This window comes from Oculina patagonica, chromosome 4, assembly GCF_052425735.1.
Source record: "Oculina patagonica isolate OP01 chromosome 4, crgOcupat, whole genome shotgun sequence".
In the NCBI taxonomy this organism is placed as follows: domain Eukaryota; kingdom Metazoa; phylum Cnidaria; class Anthozoa; order Scleractinia; family Oculinidae; genus Oculina; species Oculina patagonica.
The window spans coordinates 33,916,108-33,938,298 of NC_135761.1; the positions used below are offsets into that span (position 1 = coordinate 33,916,108).

The following is a 22,191-nucleotide window of genomic DNA, read 5'->3' on the forward strand; positions in this document are numbered from 1 at the left end:
TAACTTCCAATGATTTTGACCATGCATGCATGGCTATAAAAGCCTACTTAATCTCAAAGTTGGAACTTCCAACTGAGAATACAGTAACTCGCCTTTAAAAAATTCGAAGAGTGAGGAGTTAATTTTAATCTGAAGGCTTACCAAGAAAGTGGGTTATTGCAAGGGGTAATTTTAATAATTATAGTTAATTTTAATAATTATTTGGTTGAGTTAACCATCCTTTTTTCCCAAGATTTTACTCTCAAGGCATTTAACGCAAGTGCAGCAACCACTCAGTCAAACATCAAAATATCACTCAGGAACAAACTGTCTGCCCTTAAGGATGGTGAAAAGTGATCTACATTATTAATTATTTAAACTGTTTGTCGAAACTTTTTTACCTTTTTCAAGCTTTTAGATTTTTGTCATGAACAAATTGTCTGTCCTACGGGACAGCTAGCAGTGAAAAGGACATTATGTTCAAGAACCACTGAGTCAGGCATCAAGATATCACTCAGGAACAAACTGTCTGCCTTTAAGGATGGTGAAAAGTGATCTACATTATAAATTATTTAAACTGTTTGTCAAAACTTTTTACTTTTTTACAAGCTTTTAGATTTTTATCATGAACAAATTGTCTGTCCTACGGGACAGCTAGCAGTGAAAAGGACATTATGTTCAGGAACCACTGAGTCAGGCATCAAGATATCACTCAGGAACAAACTGTCTGCCTTTAAGGATGGTAAAAAGTGATCTACATTATAAATTATTTAAACTGTTTGTCAAAACTTTTTACTTTTTTAAAAGCTTTTAGATTTTTGTCATGAACAAATTGTCTGTCCTAGGGGACAGCTAGCAGTGAAAAGGACATTATGTCCAGAAAACACTGAGTCAGGCATCAAGATATCACTCAGGAACAAACTGTCTGTCCTAAAGGTAAAGGATGGTGAAAAGTGACATTTGAATTATACTGTTTGTCAGAACTTTTTTACTGATTCAAGCTTTTAGATTTTGTCAGGAACAAATTGGCCGCCCTTAAGGGTGGTGAAAAGTGACATTTTATTCATACTGTTTCACAGAACTTTTTCACTAATTGAAGCTATTAGATTTCCGTCAGAAACAAATTGTCTGTCTGTGGAGTCCTGGGACTAGTAGAGTCGTCACGTGACAAGAAGGCCGTGTACGATCGAGTTAGTTGAGTTCTTGCCATGTGTGTGTTGTAACTCGGAGTTTACACACTGTTTTCTTTATTAAATACACCACATTTTTGGCGACGAGGAACGTGATCGAATACCACGACCAGGTAGACTAGAGTGAAGCGAAGTCTACACGGAAAATGCCTACATTTGGGAAATTAGACGAATACAACGAAACGGAAGATTGGCGCCATTACACTGAGCGTGTAAATCACTTTTTTGAAGCAAACGAGATAACCGATCCGGACAAAAAAAGATCCATTTTCCTGGTTAGCGTGGGAGCCAAAACCTACAAGCTTATACGAAGTCTGGTCGCTCCGGAGGACCCGAAGACCAAAACCTATGAGGATTTAGCGAAACTCGCCCAGGAACATTTCATGCCAAAGCCTTCCGCTATTGTACAACGATTCAAGTTTAACACTCGCACTCAACAAACAGGTGAGACAATTGCCATGTTTTTAGCTGAGTTGAGGCACCTGACCGAACACTGTGAATTTGGGGCAACATTAGATGAAATGCTACGTGATCGGCTTGTGTGTGGTGTTCACGACATCAGAATACAGCGTCGTTTACTAGCCGAACCGAAATTAACCCTGAAGCGAGCGCTCGATCTGGCTCTCGGCATTGAGGCCGCGGATAAGGATGCCTCGGAGATACAAAAGGGGGACTCTCAGGAAGGGGATACTCCGCTCAACAAAGTCGATTTTAAAGTGGAAAAGGGTGGCGAAGTTAATTGTTATCGCTGTGGCGGTAATCACTACCCCAAAAGCTGTCATTTTAAGGATGCGAAATGTTATGCTTTTGGAAAGTTGGGTCACCTATCTCGAGTGTGCCAGAACAAAAAGAAAGGGAAACTACCACCTCCTAGTACTAATAAGAAGTCAGACACCCCACAGGATACCCATCTCCTAGAGGGGGGAGAGGAGGCAATGGGGAGAGAACAGGGTGTGGGTGCATATTCTTTGTTTACCCTTGGCGGTAAACAACCTTTGCCATACAAAGTACAGCTGAGTGTTGGTGGGCAAGCACTAGAAATGGAAGTTGACACAGGGGCTTCATTGTCAGTGATAAGTGAAGGCACCTACAAACACCTTGTCTCACAAAACGGGGCACCGCCACTGGAGAAATCAGGAATTGTCCTTCGTACATACACTGGGGAAGAGGTCAAGCCCGAAGGGGTGTGTACAGTTGATGTACATTATGAAGGGGGCGAATACTCCTTGCCATTGTTAGTTGTAAGTGGAGAAGGCCCAGCTCTGTTGGGGAGGAATTGGCTGGAAGAAATTAAGCTAAATTGGCCAAGGATTAAGCAACTTACTTCGCATGACAAGCGACTTGGAGAGATTTTGCAGAAACATGCACAGCTATTTGGGGAGGGTCTGGGGACCCTACAGGGGACAAAGGCCAAGATCCATGTGGACCCCACAGCCACCCCCATTTTCCATAAAGCCAGACCAGTGCCATATGCTCTCAGGGAGAAAATTGAGCAAGACCTGGAAAGACTTGAGAAGGCAGGAACCATTGAACCCGTTCAATATTCCGAGTGGGCCACACCCATTGTCCCAGTTATGAAAAGTGATGGCACAGTAAGAGTCTGTGGAGATTACAAGCTTACCGTCAATAAGGTCTCGAAATTGGATGGCTACCCTATCCCCAAGCTCGATGATCTATACACAAAGTTGGCTGGGGGTCAAACGTTTACTGAGTTAGACTTGAGCCATGCTTATGAGCAGATGCTTGTGGATGAGAACTCAAGGGAGTTTTTGACAATTAACACCCATAAAGGCCTTTTTAGATATAACCGCCTTCCGTATGGGGTCTCTTCAGCGCCCGGCATCTTCCAGAGAACCATGGAGGGTTTGCTGCAAGGAATACCTTCGACAGGAGTCTTGCTAGATAATATCCTCATCACAGGGCCCAGCACGGAAGAGCACCTAGACTACATCGAGAAAGTTTTGGGACGCCTTTCTGATGCCGGCTTGCGGCTCAAAGCTGAAAAGTGCCAATTTATGAAGCCCGTTTTGGAGTGCCTGGGGCACCGCATTGACGCAGAAGGGTTCCATCCAGTTGAAGCAAAGGTGAAGGCCATCAAGGAGGCCCCAACCCCAACCAATCCCTCTGAGCTGAAGTCCTTTCTAGGGATGCTTAACTTCTATGGCAAGTTCATGCCCGACCTATCGTCCACCCTGGAGCCACTGCACGAGCTTCTGAGGAAAGATATCTGTTGGAAATGGGGTACAGAGCAACAAGAGGCGTTTGATAAGGCCAAGAATCGACTTCAATCATCAGATGTACTCGTACATTATGATCCTGAGAAAGAGTTGGTGGTATCTTGTGATGCTTCACCCTATGGTATTGGGGCAGTGCTGGCCCATGTTATGAAAGATGGCTCAGAGAAACCAGTTGCATATGCCTCACGAACACTCTCCACAGCAGAGAGGAACTATGGCCACCTAGATAAAGAGGCACTAGCTGTAGTTTTTGCCGTGAAGAAGTTCCATCAATTTCTTTTTGGACGTCATTTCAAGGTCTACACAGATCACAAACCACTTTTGGGGCTGGTTAACCCTGAACGAGCCACACCTCTAATGGCTTCAAGTAGGATGCAGCGATGGGCATTGACTTTGCTTGCGTATGAGTATGAGCTTATTTATCGCCCTGGTGAAGAGAATGGAAACGCAGACGCCCTCAGTCGTCTACCCCTTCCAGTTGCTCCAGAGACCACGCCCGTCCCAGGGGACATTATACACCTTCTAGAGACCATCAACACCAGCCCAGTGGATGCCACTAAAGTGAAGTTGTGGACAGCCCGTGATCCAGTACTTTCTCAAGTTCATCCGTCCTTCACGGATGGCCCATGGCAGTCGAAGAAGAAGCCCTGAAGCCTTATTTTGCTAGAAGAGAGGAATTGAGTGTACATGCTGGCTGCCTACTTTGGGGATCCCGGGTCGTGATACCCCCACAGGGGAGAGAGGAAGTGTTGAACATACTACATGAGTCCCACCCCGGTATTGTTAGAATGAAAAGCCTAGCTAGGAGCTATGTGTGGTGGCCGAAAATGGACTCATGTTTGGAGGAAAAGGTGAAAAGCTGTGTTACCTGCCAAAGCCACCAAAAGAAGCCACCCAGTTCACCGTTGCACCCTTGGGAATGGCCCGGCCGCCCTTGGTCTCGAGTACATGTAGATTATGCCGGTCCTTTTATGGGCAAGATGTTTCTCCTAATTATTGATGCGCATTCTAAATGGATGGATATCCATTGTGTGAATTCTGCCACTTCCAGCGCAACCATCGAAAAGCTGAGGACAACCTTCGCTTCACACGGCCTACCAGAGATTGTAGTGTCAGACAATGGGTCCAATTTTGTTAGCAGCGAGTTCAAGTCATTTCTACAGAAAAATGGCATCAAGCACATTACCTCCTCTGTCGAGACCAAGTTAGCTCGGTTCCTATTAAGTTATCGTATTACCCCCCAAAGCACCACGGGTGAGTCTCCTGCTCAGTTACGCTGGGGACGAAGTCTGAGGTCACATCTCGATCTGCTGCGACCAGATGTAGCGGCAAGGGTACATGCAGCACAATCAAGACAGAAGATACAGCATGATCAGCATAGCCTCAACATTATGAACTTTGGTCCAAGTTTCCTTAACTGGATTCGCACATTCTATAGCAATATTTCTAGTTGCGTTATCAACAATGGTCACTCTTCAGAGTTTTTTTCTCTACAAAGAGGAGTGAGACAAGGGTGTCCTCTTTCGGGACTGCTCTTTGTTCTCGCTTTAGAACCACTCGCACACCAGATAAGAATCACTGATTCTATCAAAGGTCTCGAAAACGGGAATAAGATCACTAAACTTAGTTTGTATGCAGACGACACCACCGCTTTCATCCGCGACGACTCTTCCGCAGCGTCTCTATTTGCTCTCCTTGATCAGTTTAGCAATCTATCGGGTCTGAAAATTAATAGATCAAAAACTGAGGGTCTGTGGCTAGGTCGTTGGAAAAGCAGATTAGGAAAAGACGAGCCTTTTGGCATTTCGTGGCCGAAAGAATATGTCACTGCACTTGGAATATGTTTCCCTTATTGCGCGAATGTTGGAATCAAACTAAACTTTGATGAGAAACTTGCCAAACTTAAAAAAGTTCTTAACATCTGGTGCAAAAGACATCTAACCATCTTAGGCAGAATAGCCATCGTAAAGAATTTAGCAATCGCCAAACTTGTTTATTGCTGCTCCGTCTTAAACGTTCCTGCCGAATTCATAAAAGAGGTCAACAGCATCATCTTCTCCTTTATCTGGAATTTCAAACCTGATAAAATTAAGAGAAAAACGTTGATTGGCCCAGTCTGCAAAGGCGGTCTAAATATGATTAACTTTGAAGATGTTGTAAAATCCCTCAAGATTACCTGGGTTAATCGTTATTGCGAATCGGCTGGCAGTCACTGGTGTGCCCGCCTTGATTCCTTATTAAGTAAAGTCGGAGGAGCTTTTCTATTTCAATGCAATTTCGACCTAAAATTTCTGAACCTCAACAATTTACCACCTTTCTATAAAAATATTCTTAAGGTGTGGCAAGAATTGAATTACAAGGAACCGCTTAATGCAAATGAATTCAAACAAGAACTTTTATGGAACAACCGGTTCATAAAGACCAATGGTAAAACGGTGTATTATAAAACATGGGTAAATCAAGACATCTTAAAAATAAGTGATCTCCTCGACAATCACGACCAATTCCTCTCTTTCGAAAATTTTAAGCGCAAATTCAGCGTTCGATGCACTTTCCTCGACTACGCCGGAGTTCTCGCTGCTATCCCCAAAGCGTGGAAAAGAAAAATCACGTGCAACAGTGTCGGTGGTGTTAGCGAACTCCCAAAGGCTGATTCAAATAGCGATGATATCGTCTCCGCAAAAAAAGCCCGTTTGATGCTTGCGGAAAGGTCCTTCTCTCCCCCTACCGTCGAAATCACTCTAAGAAATCAAGTGACAAACTTAAAGGATGTCTACGAACTTCCATTTAGAATCACCGTTGAAAATAGATTAAGAAGCTTTCAGCATAAACTCATACATAACATCATACCTACCAATCTCTCACTCTATAGAATGAAAATAAAAGAGTCACCACATTGCGAACACTGCCACTGTAAAAATGAGACACTTCTCCATAGGTTTTGTGAGTGCCCCGAAGTCAAGCTATTTTGGAAAGACGTCATAGAATGGTGGAATACAAATCGCTCTGACAATTTCAATCCTACTTGTTCGGAAATTCTTTATGGATACAGACCTGAGAACACCAGCTATCATGCTTTCAATCACTATCTTCTTATTGCTAAATATCATCTATATCTCGCAAGAAATCAGTCAGAGACTCCTAGCATAAAGGTCTTTCTTGCCTTACTGGAAAGCAAAATTAAATGTGAAAGACAAATCGCTATTAAAAACTCTAGCTATAAAAAGTATGAAACAAAGTGGACCACTCTCTGCATAAGCGATGCGGTAGCTTTCTTTCCACTGTTTAAGCAAAAGAGCCAGGTTTAGGTGCATTTTCTTTGTCTGTTATATTTATCCTTTATCATTTTAGTTACATTAGATCTGTTGTTATAGTAAGTAGCTGTATTAGTTTAGTGACAATTTCAGTTTTTTTTGTAAGTGCAGTGTAAGTTCTGTCAATTAGCTCTTGTGCCATGTATAGCTTTATAGTATTTTAGTCTCTTTTGTATTTAAAAAATATATATTTCACTGTAAGTAGTAAGCATCGCATTGTAAGTAGTGTAAGTGTTGTAAATAGTATACAGTGTCGAATTGTAAGAAGCGCAAGTGTCGTATTGTATTGTGTACAGCTTAAGTATTTGTACAATAAGTAGTGAGTAGTGGGCATACTTTTTTTGTATTTTTGTAAGTGATGTGCTTTTGTGTGTTTGCAATTTAAAAAAAAAAAAAAAAAAAAAAAAAAATGATCAGCATAGCCGAATGCGTCAAGTGGAAGTCGGCGATTCAGTGAATGTTCGAAACTACTCCAGAGGCCCCAAGTGGATTCCAGGAACTATCATCCAGGAAACTGGTCCTTTGTCTGCGAGAATTGAGTTGGAAGATGGAACTGTGGTTCGAAGACACCACGATCAACTAGCTGCTCGACCCACAGAAAGTTTCAACCCTGGTGTCACATTACCAATTACTAGCCCATTGCAGCAGGAAGGTGTGGATCCAGAGATAACCGTACCTGATGTAAATGACCCCGAGGTTGTCCATGGAGACAGAGAACCACCCAGTGCAACAATGGTTCGGGACTCGGGGCCAACTACCCCTGTCAGGCGATACCCAGCGAGGAATAGAAACCCCCCGCAGCGTTTTTACTAATGGACTCATTCCCTCCCCCGTGAACAGTTTTAAGTTTTAGGGCAGAGGCGTTAATTTTTTTTTCTCGTTGACGTTTGTTTTCTTGCTTGTTTCAGAACTTGGGGGGGAGGAATGTGGAGTCCTGGGACTAGTAGAGTCGTCACGTGACAAGAAGGCCGTGTACGATCGAGTTAGTTGAGTTCTTGCCATGTGTGTGTTGTAACTCGGAGTTTACACACTGTTTTCTTTATTAAATACACCACACTGTCCTAATTTAAGGGTGGTGAAAAGTGACATCATATTGATACTGTTTGTCAGAACCTTTTACTGATTCAAGCTTTTCAATTTTTGTCAAGAACAAATTGCCTTTCCTAAAGGATGGTGAAAAGTGACATTATATTTAAACTGTTTGTCAGAACTCTTTTACTCATTCAAGGATTAGGATTTTTGTCAGGAACAAAAAAAGGACATAATGTTCAGGAACCACTTAGTCAGGCATCAAGATATCACTCAGGAGCAAACTGTCTACCCTTAAGGGTAGTGAAAAGTGATCTACATTATAAATTATTTAAAAACTGTTTGTTAAAACTTTTTTACCGTTTCAAGCTTTTAGATTTTTGTCAGAAACAACTTGTCTGTCCTAAAGGATGGTGAAAAGTGACATCAAATTCAATACTGTTTGTCAGAACTTTTTTACTGATTCAAGCTTTTAGATTTTTGTCAGAAACAAATTGTCTGCCCTAAAGGGTGGTGAAAACTGACATTATTTAAACTGTTTGTCAGAACGTTTTTAGTGATTCAAGCTTTTAGATTTCTGTCAGAAACAAATTCTCTGTGAAAATTAAGTGACATTATATTATTCATACTGTTTGTCAGCTAGATCTTTGATGAATTATAAAGAAAATTATGTGACATTACATATGTTAATACTGTACGTTTGTCAGAACTATTTTTTCTGAGAAGTTACTAAACTTGCTGATTAAAACATTACGGCATGCTTGTGGACTGTGGCATATTTATAAGTCAATGCAGGTGACATTTATTATGAAACCACAAAATAATAAATTATATTTTAATATTTTTTTGCATATAATTTTTGATATTCCCGTTACAGTTATTGTTAGGTATGTTTACCGTACCCAAATTCGCAAGTAGCCAATCAGAAGCCCGATCTACTGTCCTGATATCCTACGATATCAAGTCACTGACCTGATATGCCACTATATCACGGTCACTTTAAATTAAAGTAGTGTTTCCGTACGATGAATTGAAAAGAGGTTTTACATGGAAACATGCCAAAAGTTCAAAAGAATGTCTTAACTACAAGAAAGGTGTTCAATGTTCAGTTATCCGGGTAGCGGATATGTAACCTTTTGATACCAGGTGGTAGGGGGTGATGCAGTCCCTTTTTGGCCGGGTTCTTTTTTGGTGCTGTTGGTTGCGCTTGTGAAGGCCTCTTTGTGGGAGTCTTGACAACTTTCTCTGTATCTTCTGAAGTATTTTCATTTAGTTGATCATCTGAATTTTCTGGCGTACTTTCGCGAATGACACGCGGTTTCTTCTTGGGTGCAGTTTTCTTTTTTTGTAGAGGCGTACGTGCTTGCACCTTGGCATACAAAGAAAGATCTTCTTCACCATTTGAGTCGTCGGATTCATTTCTTTGTAGCGGCGTCTTGTTTCTTGGTTTTGGCCTTTTGGGCTTGGGGCTTTTGGCTGCAGATCGTGTTCTGGTACGTTTTGTACGTACGGGTGGCGGCGGAGGATCTTGTTGGGTCAGGAAAAGGTTTCTTTCTTGACTGTCTTCGTCTACCATACAGTCTTCATTTTCTGCTATGTCCTGCCACATTTGGTCGTACGATTCGTCTCCTTCAGCCAACACGTCGTTAGAATCTACCGTGTTTTCTTCTTCATTTTCTTCTGAGTCTTCCCAGAAGGAGTTTTGCGGGGCTATGTTTGTGGTGTCTGTTAGGTCAGCCCACACGTCGGCTGCTGCTTGATCTGCGGTTGCTTTATTACCAATGTGCAAAATGACATTTTGCAGGTATTGTTTGAGGCCTTTTGCTGTGGGATCTGCTTTAAACGCTGCCACTTGTGCTTAGATGCCCAATCTTTGGGGTGGTTTGCCAGCGTTTGTAAAACCATTAATTGCGCTGCGATGTGGTACATGGCACCACTTGCCGCGAAGAATTGTTTCGTCAATGTCATCAGCTTGGGGTCCATGACCGTTTTAATTAATAGATTCAGATCTTCTTTTGTTGGCTCCTCTGCGACATCTTGGTCCTTGTTGTTAAATCTTTGTAACGCTGTTTTTAATGGCTTGAACTTGTCGGTTAAGTAGGAAATGGTGCCTTTTGTGAAGACTTTTTCTTCGTACTTTTTGAGGGTCGGCAAATTGCTGTAAATAGAGCTCGATAACTCCGAGATGGCAATACTTGGACGGGTTAGCCATTCTGAAGTCCAGAGAGTGGTGCTGTCTAATATTTCTGTATCGGTCATCACGCCTTTTGTTTTGCCATACGGTGGCATCAATTCTCTCACTGTATGCTTAAAGTAATTGACTGCTACTTTATCGGCAGGTTCAAAGGTCTTTTTTCTTGTGTAAGCCATCTGCAATCAAGAAAGCAGTCGTTAAGGAATTGATAAGAGACGTTTAGAGAACGACATCTAGCTTTTGGCAGTTAGTCAACAGGGGTGAAATGGTGAGGGCGCAGCGTTGTCAAAAACGCAATGTCTTGTAATTTTCGTACTCTGGACAGAGCGACGTACCCCAGACCCACAGGCACATGTTCGCAATCCATCCACACTACTAGTTTTTCTATTGTCGCCCCTTCGCTCTTAGATATGGTCATGGCGTAGGCTGGTACCATAAGTAGCTGGTGCTTACCGGTCGTAAAATGAGAAAAACTTTCCCACCAAAACTAAACTTGAGCGCGCTCGCCAATAGCGCGATGTTTGCCGACGAGTACTGAAACATTCACACTGAAACAATGGAGTCGGAGTTTCCAAATTTTTCGCTAAATTTGGATTTTGAAAATTTAGGGAATGAAACTCCAAACAAGCGAATAAAAAAATGCGATGAGAGGACTTGATAAAAGTGTTGAAGGCCAAAAAAGTATCAATACAAGCAGGTCAACACATTTTGCACTACCTGTCTGGATTTGGCTAAATTTGGGTACGGTAAATACCTAATCGTACCTTTTTGGTACGCTTCAGCGGCATATCAGGCTCGTTTGGTCTCGCCATGGGTATTTTGGCTCGACCAAACTCGCCAAAATACGAACCATGGCTCGACCAAACTCGCCTGATATGCTGCCGAAGCGTACCAAAAAGGTACGATTAGGTATAAGTATTGTTCCATGAAGATTTTATGAAAATACACAATTTAAACTATCTGGTATATGTCATATGGAATATTACTTGAGAAAGTTCCTTGACAAGCACCCCTGAGGGAGACCAGTGCTGGAATAAAGGGCTGTGGAGAATCAAGAGCTGGACTGGCAAGGTAGAGTTGGCTGAGGTGGGCTGGGTGGCTAGGCCTGCATGGTTATAGTGGAGCTTCCAGCAGCCCAAAGGGCCGCAGAGCAGAGCCCCATACCCATAGAAAATTAACATATGAAGTGTAATGTCCGCCAAAATTATACTTGGTATTACGCTAGTGGAACCTGCAGTTTTGTAATTGCGTTCCGATATCTTGCAATTGGAACCTGCTCTTTTGTTATCGGGTTCTGGTATCTTGCTACTGGAACCTGCTCTTTTCTTTCGTCTTCTGGTGTTTTGCTACAGAATCCTGCTTTTTTGTTAATGCGATATTGCATTTTGTTTCTTTGTTCTTGCATTCTGACATTTTGCCATTGGATCATTACAACCTGCACTTTTGTCATTTCGTTCTGACATCTTGCTATTGAAAACTTCTCTTTTGTTATTGCTTTGTGACATTTTGCCATTAGAAAATTACGACCTGCACTTTTGTTGTTGTGTTCTTCTACTTTGATGGTGTTAATTTCATTTTGGTGTTTTGACAAGGTAACATGCAGTTCGGCATGGCACTCAGTGACGCGTTTTTGGACACAATAATTTATTTCCCGCCAAAATGTAAGTATTTTAATTTATGCAAAAATCTCGCGAAATGATTGGTTGAAAAGTACTCGTCGGCGAAAAGGCCATGTGATCAATGTGATCAACATGGCGGACCAAGAAGACTCGCAAACACCATTTGACCATCACAGGGCCGTTTCTTTGCTCGTAGAAGCAACCCAGTTTCTCAGGGAATACTCAGGCGGCAGTGCTGTGTCGACTCAAAGCCGTAGCGGCGAAAATTCCGAGATTCAGCCTACAGGATCACGCCGGAATGAACCGAACAGCAGCCAAAGATTACAGGCGAATCACTCAAGGTTTCCTCACACAACAACAACAACTTCGAGCGTATTTGCAGACCAGAACAGGCAGGGAAACGAAGATAACGTGCTTGGCGGAAGTTTGGCACGAAACAGTGCTGCAAATGGAAGAGTACTTGATAATTTTCGAAGTCTGTTTTCACCCTATGGTCGCGAAACGTCGTCAACTAGCTCATCAAGTGTACAATCGCCATCCGCCAGTAAGAGAAGGAAACGTAACACATTGTTCTTTAAAAGAGAAACTTGGACTCACGAATTTTTCTGCTTGGCAGATAAAGATCAAATGGTAGCACCCAGCAGATCTTTAAAGATCCAACTTCAGGAGGCTGGCTTAGGCCGCAAAAAAGTATGCCTTAATGGTAGAGCTGACGCAACGGAGGTGAAGACGACTCTAGAAGAAAGCTATCCGAAGTTAAAAGAGGGTGGAGGATTTGAGATACTAAGACGTGGCCCAAGCCCTAGCGAACTGACCTTAATTCCACCACCACCATCGGGATATACTGTAAAATTCTTACGCGACTCCGCAGGATTGGGGCAAGCAATCGCGTTTGTGAGACCATTGCAATGCAACCTCAACCGGGAAGCCATCAAACCTGTTCAGTCAGACCACAGCCAGGTGGGTGTTCAAATAATTATATTATTATATTCACTTCGGAAATTTTTAAAAGGCTACAGAGGACTGGCAATAGAGATGAAAATTCTGTTTTAATGCACCAAATGATCCTTCCCCCTCATTTCTTTGAGCCATTTGAATACACCTACGGCACATTTGTTATCTTTGGGACATTTTAGGCAAAAGGATCTGTGACATCACCCTATATAACCAATATCTTTCAATGTATCTTTGTATGTGTCTCTGAAACAGGATTCTGGCAGTGTTCCAAAAGTTGCTTGTATCAACTGTAGTCTTGAGATTCCAGTAACTCTTGTCAGACAACATTTGGCTGTTTGCTGCAATGATGATGACTTGTGAGTACAATTCACATGTAATAGTAATGAAAAATACAGTTTAGGTTGTTTTGAAAAGTGATCAAAGTTTTGTAATTTTCTTGTAAATGTATTTAGCAGTATGAAAAGTCTATCCAATTGTTCTATCTCATACTTTTGTTGTTAGGTTACATGGTCTCACTCCTTCTAGAGTCAAAAATGGGTACTGAGGGACCTAACTGCACCTAAATACATGTAGTAACAATTCCTAAATTACAATTCCTTTTACCATCGTGGCAGAATTTTGAAAAGTGTAAATGTTTGTTTCTCTAGACAACTTGAAATGCCTACAAATATTTCAGTTGACAGAAACAGGCAGTTTGTGCTGATTTCTAATCTTATCCTTTGGTAGGCCAGACATTGCTTGTAGTGATGGAACCACAAGTACAGAATCCATAACTCAAGTGAGGACTTAATTCATTATACACCTGTAGACTGAATTTTAGTTATACAGGATGAATGTACAGTCTAGCACACAACCTACATCTATTTCCTTTACCATCTACATGTTTATCATTTAAGGGACCGGTCATAAAGTACAGGGGGGGGGGTGGGCTATGAAATTTTTTCTTTTTAAGTACTGATTTTCAGTGGCCCACCCCCGAATTATTTGACAAAATTGGGGCGGCCCACCCCTGGAGTGGCACAGAAAAACCAAGTGGCCCACCCCCCCCCCCCCAACCAAAATCAGTAATGTAGATAGGTACATAGGGAACATTGGCTTACCACTTTAGTCAGAATCTCCAAAAACTTTTCGAGATCAAAAGTTTGAATCATGTCAGTGTTAGAATCCTGAAATGCTATTTTAGACATTCTGCTAGAATTTTTGTACTGTAACGGTCGTAGATGTAGCCTCTGCAGTTTAAGGGGACACTAATAGTTGGTGGTTTTGAGTTAATGATGTTTTTACAAAGCAAAGTCAGGAGCCCATGGCAAAGTAAAGGGGTCCGGGGGAATGCTCCCCTGGGAAAATTTTGATTTTAGAAACACAGAAATACTATTTTAGGCATTCCGGTAGAATATTTGTGCCATTGTAGATGTAGTCTCTGCAGTTTAAAGGGATAACAATAGTTTGTGTTTTTGAGTTACGATGTTTGGTACATGGCAGATTAGGGGGTCTGGGGGGATGTTCCCCCAGGAAAATTTAAATTTTTAACACCTCAGAAACGCTGTTTTAGGCATCCTGATAGAATGTTTGCGCTTTTATAGATGCTGTTTAATGAATAATTTAACCATGACCCACCCCTAATGCAGTGCATTTTTTTTCCTGACCCACCCTTTTTGACAAGTTGAAAAATAGTGGCCCACCCCCAATTTTTCATAGCCCACCCCCCCCCTGTACTTTATGACCGGTCCCTAATACAACATGGCAATATACTTTTCATGGGATGGGTAGATTTTATATTCACGTCTATCAGTGTGCTAAATATGCTGTTTGCATGAGCCATGAGTGATTTTCAATTGGGAAATTTGATATTATTAAATCATTGTGAAACTGTTATATTTATTGGACTTCATGTATTTGTCCAATTATATCAATGAGTGTAATTTTATTAGTCAAATGTTGTGCTTTTAGGCCCCTGTACTTTTAAGTTCTCCATCCAGTTCCACTGGTGATGTGCATGCCACTTTCAATAACAATTTGAGTGGTGAAGAATTGAGTAGTTCCACTGCACACCCACTGTCACTTGTAAGTTTGTCTGTGGCAAAGTGCTACTCTTAGTGATAAAATTAATCTTTTCCCAAAAACAAACTACACTGTACATGGAATTAACAGGTATTTTTCTAAATGGTAACAAAAAATATACTATTACTAGTACATAATTATATGCCAGTAGTCTATTACCTGTAGGCATTGTTATATGTATTTTCTGCTACTAAGTACATGTTAGTTCAGTTAAAATTGCAGAGAAATGTGATCTCCAAATGCTACTGGAGTTGCTTTCATTATGTCTAGTACAACTGTCTCAGTTCATTTGTAAGGATTTATTGCGTTCTCGTGTGTAAATGATATGACAGTGTAGTTGATTGTATTTGGCAAGCTTTGGGGCAAAACTGGCTACATGCCATATCCAAGATGTATGTGTAATCATACTGTATGTTTAGAATATATTTTTGTGATGAAGTAGACCTCATATATATGATATTGTTTTCATCTACTGTAGGACCCTGCTGCTGTAGCAGAGCTGCAGTACTTATTCCCAGATAAGGATGAAGATTCTCTGAGAGATGTACTTAGCATATGCGAGGGAAACTACAGTTTAGCAGCTTCCAGGCTTGTGAACTGGGATGGCAAGTGACATATAATTACCTTAAATAAACAGACCTGGTTTTCTTTTCAGGGAAATGGGTTCATTATGGTTTAAATACAACTTATTTTTTCTTATTTTTTCCATATAATGAATCATGGTCTCTTGTACTTGCTAGGAATGCGATAATGTCACAACAACTTATTTTCCAATTTATGTTCTATTATCTGTCATTTGGTGGCCTACGGGAGGTTAAAAACAAAGAAAATTTCAAACTTTTAGCTCTAAAAGTGTTCATGGTCGCTTACGAGATGTGGTCGTTTACAAGAGGTTCAAAATATAGTTATTTGACTAGGAAACTTTTGGTACTTTGGAAAATTAAGAGGTGGTCGCTTATGACAGGTTGCAACCAGAGGTTCGACTATATTTATGTTACATCCACGTTCTCTCTCCTCTATAGAAAACCAGGCAAGCTCATCCTGTTATCTGGTAGATGAGAGTAAGGATGATGGCAATGACAGTGACTTGATGCAATCTGCATTCAGTTTGGATTATTCAAGTAATTTAGGTATTGGATTTATTTGTAGATGTATGTGCCTCATTTCTTTACCCAAGTGTACAACAGGTCAGATATGTCCATGATTGAATGCTAATGAGATGCACGTTTCTCATGGCAGGCATCACAAAGTGTCCTCATTAAAATGTTCACCAAAACACACCAAAATCTGTCAAATATGAAGTTATATGGAAATGCCAAATAACACAGTCAAACATGAAGTACTCATTAAACAATACTTGCATTCAATCCTGGACCAGAGATATCGCAAAGGGCCAGCTGCCAGCTAATTTCACCGGCTGAAAGAGATTTCACATGAAAAAACACGAAATTTCACATGAAAACAAGGGCTTAGGTAAACTTTAAAAGATTCCAGGGCCAGAAAAGCCAGTTGGGCTTGTTGATGAACCGGCTTAGTGTTTTCTTAGCCTGTAAAGCCTGTAAAGACGGTGGTCTGTGTTCCATTAATGTGTAGTCTTTGCTTTGTTTGTAGCTTAATATGCTAAATAATGCTTAGTATCTGTAAATCCACCCTCCTTGAAATAACATAACTTAGGCATGCTATTAAATAAATAAAAGACATTATCACTATTTTACATTAGTGTATTGGAGGTTTGGTGAAGTGAAACTGAACTGCCTATACTTTTATTCATATTTCTTTAGATGAAGATCTACAAAGTATCATGGGGAAGCACAGACGACAACTGAACTCTCAAGAATGCAACAGATTAACTGTAGACCGGGAACAATTCTGGGAAGACTGTGTGGTGTTCTTTAAAAACCCAAAGTTCAATCCAAGATATCCCTTGAGAATCAGATTTGCAGGTGAAGCTGGGCTTGATGCTGGAGGACTTCGTCGTGAATTTGGCTCTCTCTTAATCAGTAAATTGTTCTCCTCAGAAGCCAAGTTATTTGAGGGTAGTGATGGTAGAAAAGTTCCTGTATGCAATGCTGATGCTGTACATTCAAACCTTTTCCACTTAGCTGGAAAGATTTGTGCCTACCTGTTGTCCCACTTAGACCTTGGTGTATCTTGCCTTAGTCCAGTGATCTATTCGTACATTGCAACTGATGAAGTCCATGAAGCATCAAAGCAATGCACCCTGGAAGATATACCAGACTACGACTTGCGTAAATTCATTGAAGAGGTATATATGTGGATGCAACACACATGAATGAGTTTTCTTTTGGATTCTATAAGTTTTTTTGGACATTTTAACGTGAGTGCAGTAAACAAGTAAACCTGTATAATTGGTCTCCAGTACAGTGCAAATATTGGGGATTGTTTGGGCTTAATTTGCAATTGGTTAAATTGCAATTACAACTGCAATGATCACATATTCATTTCCAAAGTTCACATCATCTTCATATGTTTGTAACTTATTTACATTTTGAACCTTATTGGAAACTGCTAGTTGGTGGTGGCCCCAGCACAAATCAAAGTTTCGGGGCCCTCTTACATGACTGTTATGATTTAGTTCCCCCCTAAGAATAACACAAAAAACTTTTCAACAGTACGTAGCTGGGCTCAGAATTAAAAAGACGGTTTCCTTGTGGCAAGTTCAGAAAGCAGTAAGGAAAAATTTTCAGCTACTCTTGGAGGACGTTGACCAAGGAAAACTTACAAGGATACCTTCTCAATTTTTAGGATTTATATTGACAGTTCACATTAATCCTGCTAGAAAGATCGTATTTTAAATTAACTTGTATTTGTGTCAATTTTTTTTTTGATTGCATGTGTTTAACACTGGTATATTGCTTTGATTAATTGAGGATATCTTTGAACATGTAGGTGAATAATGCGAGCTCTAATGACGAACTTCAGAAAGTCTTGGATGGGAATGATCAAACAGACGCACTGCTAGCAGGAGGATGGGTGCGTGTCTTAACGGTGGAAAATAAAGGCTTGGCAATGTGGCAGTTGATGATACATGAAGTTATTTTGAAGAGAAAAGTAGCACTTGACCAGTTTTGTGCAGGTTTAAAGGTTCTGGGTGTCCGCGAATTGTTGATGGCTCACAGCAAAATCATGGAACCCTACTTTGTTGCAAGGGAGCAGACTCCTCTCAGTGCCGATGCTGTTCTTGGACTGTTTGAAGACATCTTACAGCAACAGTCAGATGTCAAAAAGGAGCAAGCCCGGCAGCATCTGATCAACGCTATAACAGATCTGGATGTTGAAGGTGCAGTTGTGATAGAATAATTTATATTCTATTTGATTTGTTCTATTTTAATCAGTATCTTTATTCACACAACCCCACAAGCTTTATGCTTTAACTATCTTGTTTTTTAATACTTTTCTATAAAAATGCCCATTGCTTTACAGGAGGCACTGCCTCATTTGGTTTGTGCTCACTGGGATTGATATAACAGTGATGTGGGATGAAAATAACATCAATTATCACGTCCTTGATGTTAAGTTACTGAGCATTTGATGGGGAAGGAAGATAGTAAAAGCACCTACATCCCTCCCTGTTTATAGAATTTTAAATAGGCCATTTCCGAGTTACCCTTTGCCTCTGTTTCAATCATTTGAATGGTTTTGCACATAGACTCATTTTGAAACAGAGGCTAAAGGTAACTCGGAAATGGCCCATTTAATGTTAAAAAATGTCTTGTTTCCTTTCCTTGATGCAGATTCCAAGACCGATCTTCAACACTTTCTGCACTTCTTGACAGGCCTGCAGAAAATTCCTCCTTTGGGACTAGAAACAAATCTAACAATCACTTATAAGGAGGACACGTCCAAGACTCTTCATGCGGACGTTTGTGCGTACAACTTGAATGTACCTACAGTCCACGATACCTATGGAGAATTCCAGCATTATTTTCTTCTGACCTGCCGAGTTGGTTATGTTGGCTTTGGCCTAGTTTAGCGTCACTTGTAATACCGCTTACTAATAATACACAGGTGTTTTGGCCTTGGTATGAATGTTTGAAAGGATCTACTAAATTAGCCACTGTTAAAAAATATTCATGTTGTGTTTCATTACGTAACAGATCGGGTACTTCCTATCATACAATCCTGTTGAGTTTTAACTTCATTCCCTTGTTGATGTTATTGATAGTAATGTCTACGATGACTTTGTTATTGATACATGTTACGAAGTCTACACTAGGAGTTCATGGTTTCGTTCATTTCAGTTTGCATCGATTTAGTTACATGTTATTTCAGTGGAGTGCAGGACTGTGATTTTGATATTTAAGTTGTCATTTTTAATACCTTATATCAATATTCTTGGTACACGGAGCATTGAGAAAGAGATCTAATAGTTCCTGTTTGGCACTATCCCAATATGTTAATCACAGAGAAGCTTACAACATTGTTACTCAACGTTATGATGATCATGGAAAAAATTTGTCAAAGTTTATACCTGACAATTAAAGTTGTTTTTATTACATTGTTAAACATCTAATTTCCTTTATTCTATCTCAGTAACACCTTCACTGTTATCAAAGTCAGACGTTCCTCCATTGCTGCATGAATGACAGTGCATTCAAGTAAATATCGACACCATAATACATGGAAGGTTCAGCAAGATCCACTTGCCTGGCAAGTGCCTGTATGCCTTGGGAGTCTAAAGCACAAAACGTTTCTGGAACCTGAACAATGACGCTGTCATCTTCGACTATTCCATCCCACTCTTCGGATGGGGCAGGTCCGTCCCAGTCGATGCCATATGCATTTCGATCCACCTGCAAAAAATGTTTACTGCGTGTAATTATGTTTCTTTGGTTGCTTAGGCTAACGTGTTATCGCACACATACAGTGTAAGTAAAGACCCCTCCTCCACAAACACACACACCACTACACATGTGTAGATATCCCCAGGGATCCAAATTTTGCATTATACGAACTTGATTAATATATCATCAGAAATTGAATACCTGGCCATTGAACTCTTCTGCAACTCTTCCAGTGGAATTTGACAGCATTCCTCTAATCCATAGTTGTTCTGGTGATTTGTTATGCTCAGTACTAAGTGGTCCCCTGTTGTGACCCTCGGCAAACAGGGACAGGTTTCTGTTAATACGGGGTAAGAACACATAGATGGAGTGCAGCCAAATGAAGTTCGTTTGTGATGTCTAAGACTCCGCATGCTTCCATATAGTAAAACAAATGGTAAAAAACAAATATACACCCAGAGAACATGTCCCTCCATAACCTCTCTATTCTCTGGTTGTGGACACTTCTCCCCGTAATGTGGCTTCCACGATCCGGCCCTCGTAGTGGGTGCGATAGCATGAACCATGCTACGTCAGTATTTTCTTTACCTTTGTCGGAACGTACTCTAGATGGAAGGCCGAACTTTTCGACTGCTGACTGGAATGCATCAAAAACAGTGCTGGCCCTGTTGTTTGTTGCACATCGTAGAAATACTATCATTCGAGAGAAACCGTCGATCCCGCCGTGTATGACAAACCTCCACCTGAAGAGTAACATGCCAAACACGTTAATCAGAAATTGTTAAGATAGCATCAAGAATACTAAAGGTAGCTTTAAAAGTTGGTTGTTACTGGAAAGCGTAAATAGGATTTTTTGTTCTACCTCTACCCCTGCCTTAGGGTTAGGTTTAGGGTTAGAAAAACAGCCCTCCTTCACCGTGACGTTGTAATCCGTTACCCGTTTTCCTAACAGACCTGACAAATACTTGCCTTTAGGAGAGGCAGAGGCTAGAAGGGAATTTCGGTAAAAAAAAAGAAATCAGTTCAAACTTACTTAAATGATTTAGATTTGTTCTCTCTAAAGGACATAACCCTCGTTTTCACTGATAGATAATGACCGTCTCAATTTCAAAAGGAATACCCCCCCCCCCCGATCTGGCCCCATCGTAGGGCATTTGCTCATGGGGCAATTTCACAAGGCAATTTCTCATGGGGTTATTATTATTATAATTATAATTATATTATTATTATTATTATTATTATTATTATTCGAATAAGACTAAATTTTGATAAACATCGCTTATTTTTATTGTCAAATTATTATTATTATTATTATTATTATTATTATTATTATTATTATTATTATTATTGGGCTTTTGTTTACAGGAGAGAACGATCATTCCTCAGGGAATGAACGTTCTCTCCTCAGACTGAATCGCCGCAGAGGTAACAATCAATTTACACGCACAGTAACTAGATCAAACGAGAAGAGTAAACCGAAGTTCTTCCAATGTCATGCAATGTAAACAGTGTAATAATTACCTGATTAATTTGTGGTTTCCATCTATGTGCCATAAGGACAGAGGTCCTTGGACATAGTAAGATCTCCTTTGTATTAACCTTAACTCCAATGCACGTAGAAGCACACCTTCAGGATTTACTCGACGCATACACTCTCGAATCCTAGACTGCTGAATACGGAGGCCACGACTCAGCAACAGCCCACTCATTCGTTTGCAGCCAACGTTTGGAAAGTCAGCTATAATATCGTTGACTATGGCATCTAATTCGGCATCTGACAAACGAGCAAAGTTTGCTCTCACACTGAGCCCAAACTCGCTTAAACGCCTTTCTAATGTTCGCTTGCTGACACCAAACAGTAGAGCCATTTCTTCAACAGTGAATCTTTTCTCTGTGAGGAATTCTAGCTGTTCTTTGGGTATATCAAACGCTGGTCTACCCCTTTCACCATTAAATGTCTTCTGAGCCTGACACGATGTTGACAGGCTTCCACTACTCGATCTATAAAGACAATCTTTAGCTTCTCTTAAGCAGCGAACTATTCTCGCGTCAATAATTCCAGTGTCAAGGTATCTTACCGTTGTGTGATAGAGCCAATCAATACGATAGTATAAGCTGTCGATTCTGTCTGAATCAAGTATTTCTGAAGCCAACTCCCTTATGATAGAAACGAGCGAGTTATTTAGAAGACGTCTTATCATTGCCTGTTCGTCCGCCATCTTGGACTCGAGACATACACATTTTGGCGGGAAATAAATTATTGTGTCCAAAAACGCGTCACTGAGTGCCATGCCGAACTGCATGTTACCTTGTCAAAACACCAAAATGAAATTAACACCATCAAAGTAGAAGAACACAACAACAAAAGTGCAGGTCGTAATTTTCTAATGGCAAAATGTCACAAAGCAATAACAAAAGAGAAGTTTTCAATAGCAAGATGTCAGAACGAAATGACAAAAGTGCAGGTTGTAATGATCCAATGGCAAAATGTCAGAATGCAAGAACAAAGAAACAAAATGCAATATCGCATTAACAAAAAAGCAGGATTCTGTAGCAAAACACCAGAAGACGAAAGAAAAGAGCAGGTTCCAGTAGCAAGATACCAGAACCCGATAACAAAAGAGCAGGTTCCAATTGCAAGATATCGGAACGCAATTACAAAACTGCAGGTTCCACTAGCGTAATACCAAGTATAATTTTGGCGGACATCACACTTCATATTAACAGACCCATGCTTTTGGTTACTCATGGTCATCAGGGCTAGCAGTATGGTTCGCGGGTATGTGCACCCTAGCGACGACATCGC

General features: G+C 40.7%; 2 protein-coding genes across 5 annotated transcripts; one reads left to right on the forward strand and one right to left on the reverse strand.

Annotated features, from left to right (window-relative positions):
• Positions 1–11,142: 11,142 nt before the first annotated feature.
• Positions 11,143–19,236, forward strand: LOC144650163 (uncharacterized). 3 transcript variants are annotated; one of them, XM_078509820.1, is made up of 10 exons: positions 11,143–12,522; positions 12,772–12,875; positions 13,246–13,297; positions 14,470–14,583; positions 15,059–15,185; positions 15,603–15,710; positions 16,362–16,846; positions 17,491–17,881; positions 18,336–18,467; positions 19,135–19,236. In XM_078509820.1, exons 1-10 carry the CDS (start codon positions 11,695–11,697, stop codon positions 19,185–19,187), a joined length of 2,394 nt encoding a protein of 797 aa, XP_078365946.1. In that variant the 5' UTR covers positions 11,143–11,694; the 3' UTR covers positions 19,188–19,236. The 3 variants fall into 3 exon arrangements, with proteins under 3 accessions (XP_078365946.1, XP_078365944.1, XP_078365945.1); XM_078509818.1 differs by lacking the exon at positions 19,135–19,236 and having other exon boundaries at positions 18,336–18,575; XM_078509819.1 differs by lacking the exon at positions 19,135–19,236 and having other exon boundaries at positions 15,603–15,701; positions 16,368–16,846; positions 18,336–18,575.
• A 21-nt stretch (positions 19,237–19,257) lies between these two features.
• On the reverse strand, positions 19,258–22,099 carry LOC144650164 (uncharacterized). 2 transcript variants are annotated; one of them, XM_078509822.1, is made up of 4 exons: positions 20,907–22,099; positions 19,974–20,128; positions 19,587–19,722; positions 19,258–19,394 (listed from the first exon to the last, which is right to left on the reverse strand). In XM_078509822.1, exons 1-4 carry the CDS (start codon positions 21,686–21,688, stop codon positions 19,328–19,330), a joined length of 1,140 nt encoding a protein of 379 aa, XP_078365948.1. In that variant the 5' UTR covers positions 21,689–22,099; the 3' UTR covers positions 19,258–19,327. The 2 variants fall into 2 exon arrangements, with proteins under 2 accessions (XP_078365948.1, XP_078365947.1); XM_078509821.1 differs by lacking the exon at positions 19,258–19,394 and having other exon boundaries at positions 19,695–20,128.
• Positions 22,100–22,191: the final 92 nt, after the last annotated feature.

Bases quoted from the DNA above. Each gene is read 5' to 3' on its own strand.
- LOC144650163 (XM_078509818.1), top strand. From the start codon at position 11,695: ATGGCGGACCAAGAAGACTCGCAAACACCATTTGACCATCACAGGGCC. The intron at 12,523-12,771 runs GTGGGTGTTCAA...TCTCTGAAACAG, and splicing joins TTCAGTCAGACCACAGCCAG to GATTCTGGCAGTGTTCCAAA. The intron at 14,584-15,058 runs GTAAGTTTGTCT...CATCTACTGTAG, and splicing joins CTGCACACCCACTGTCACTT to GACCCTGCTGCTGTAGCAGA.
- LOC144650164 (XM_078509821.1), bottom strand. From the start codon at position 21,688: ATGCAGTTCGGCATGGCACTCAGTGACGCGTTTTTGGACACAATAATT. The intron at 20,129-20,906 runs GTAATTATTACA...GTTACTCTTCAG, and splicing joins GGAAACCACAAATTAATCAG to GTGGAGGTTTGTCATACACG.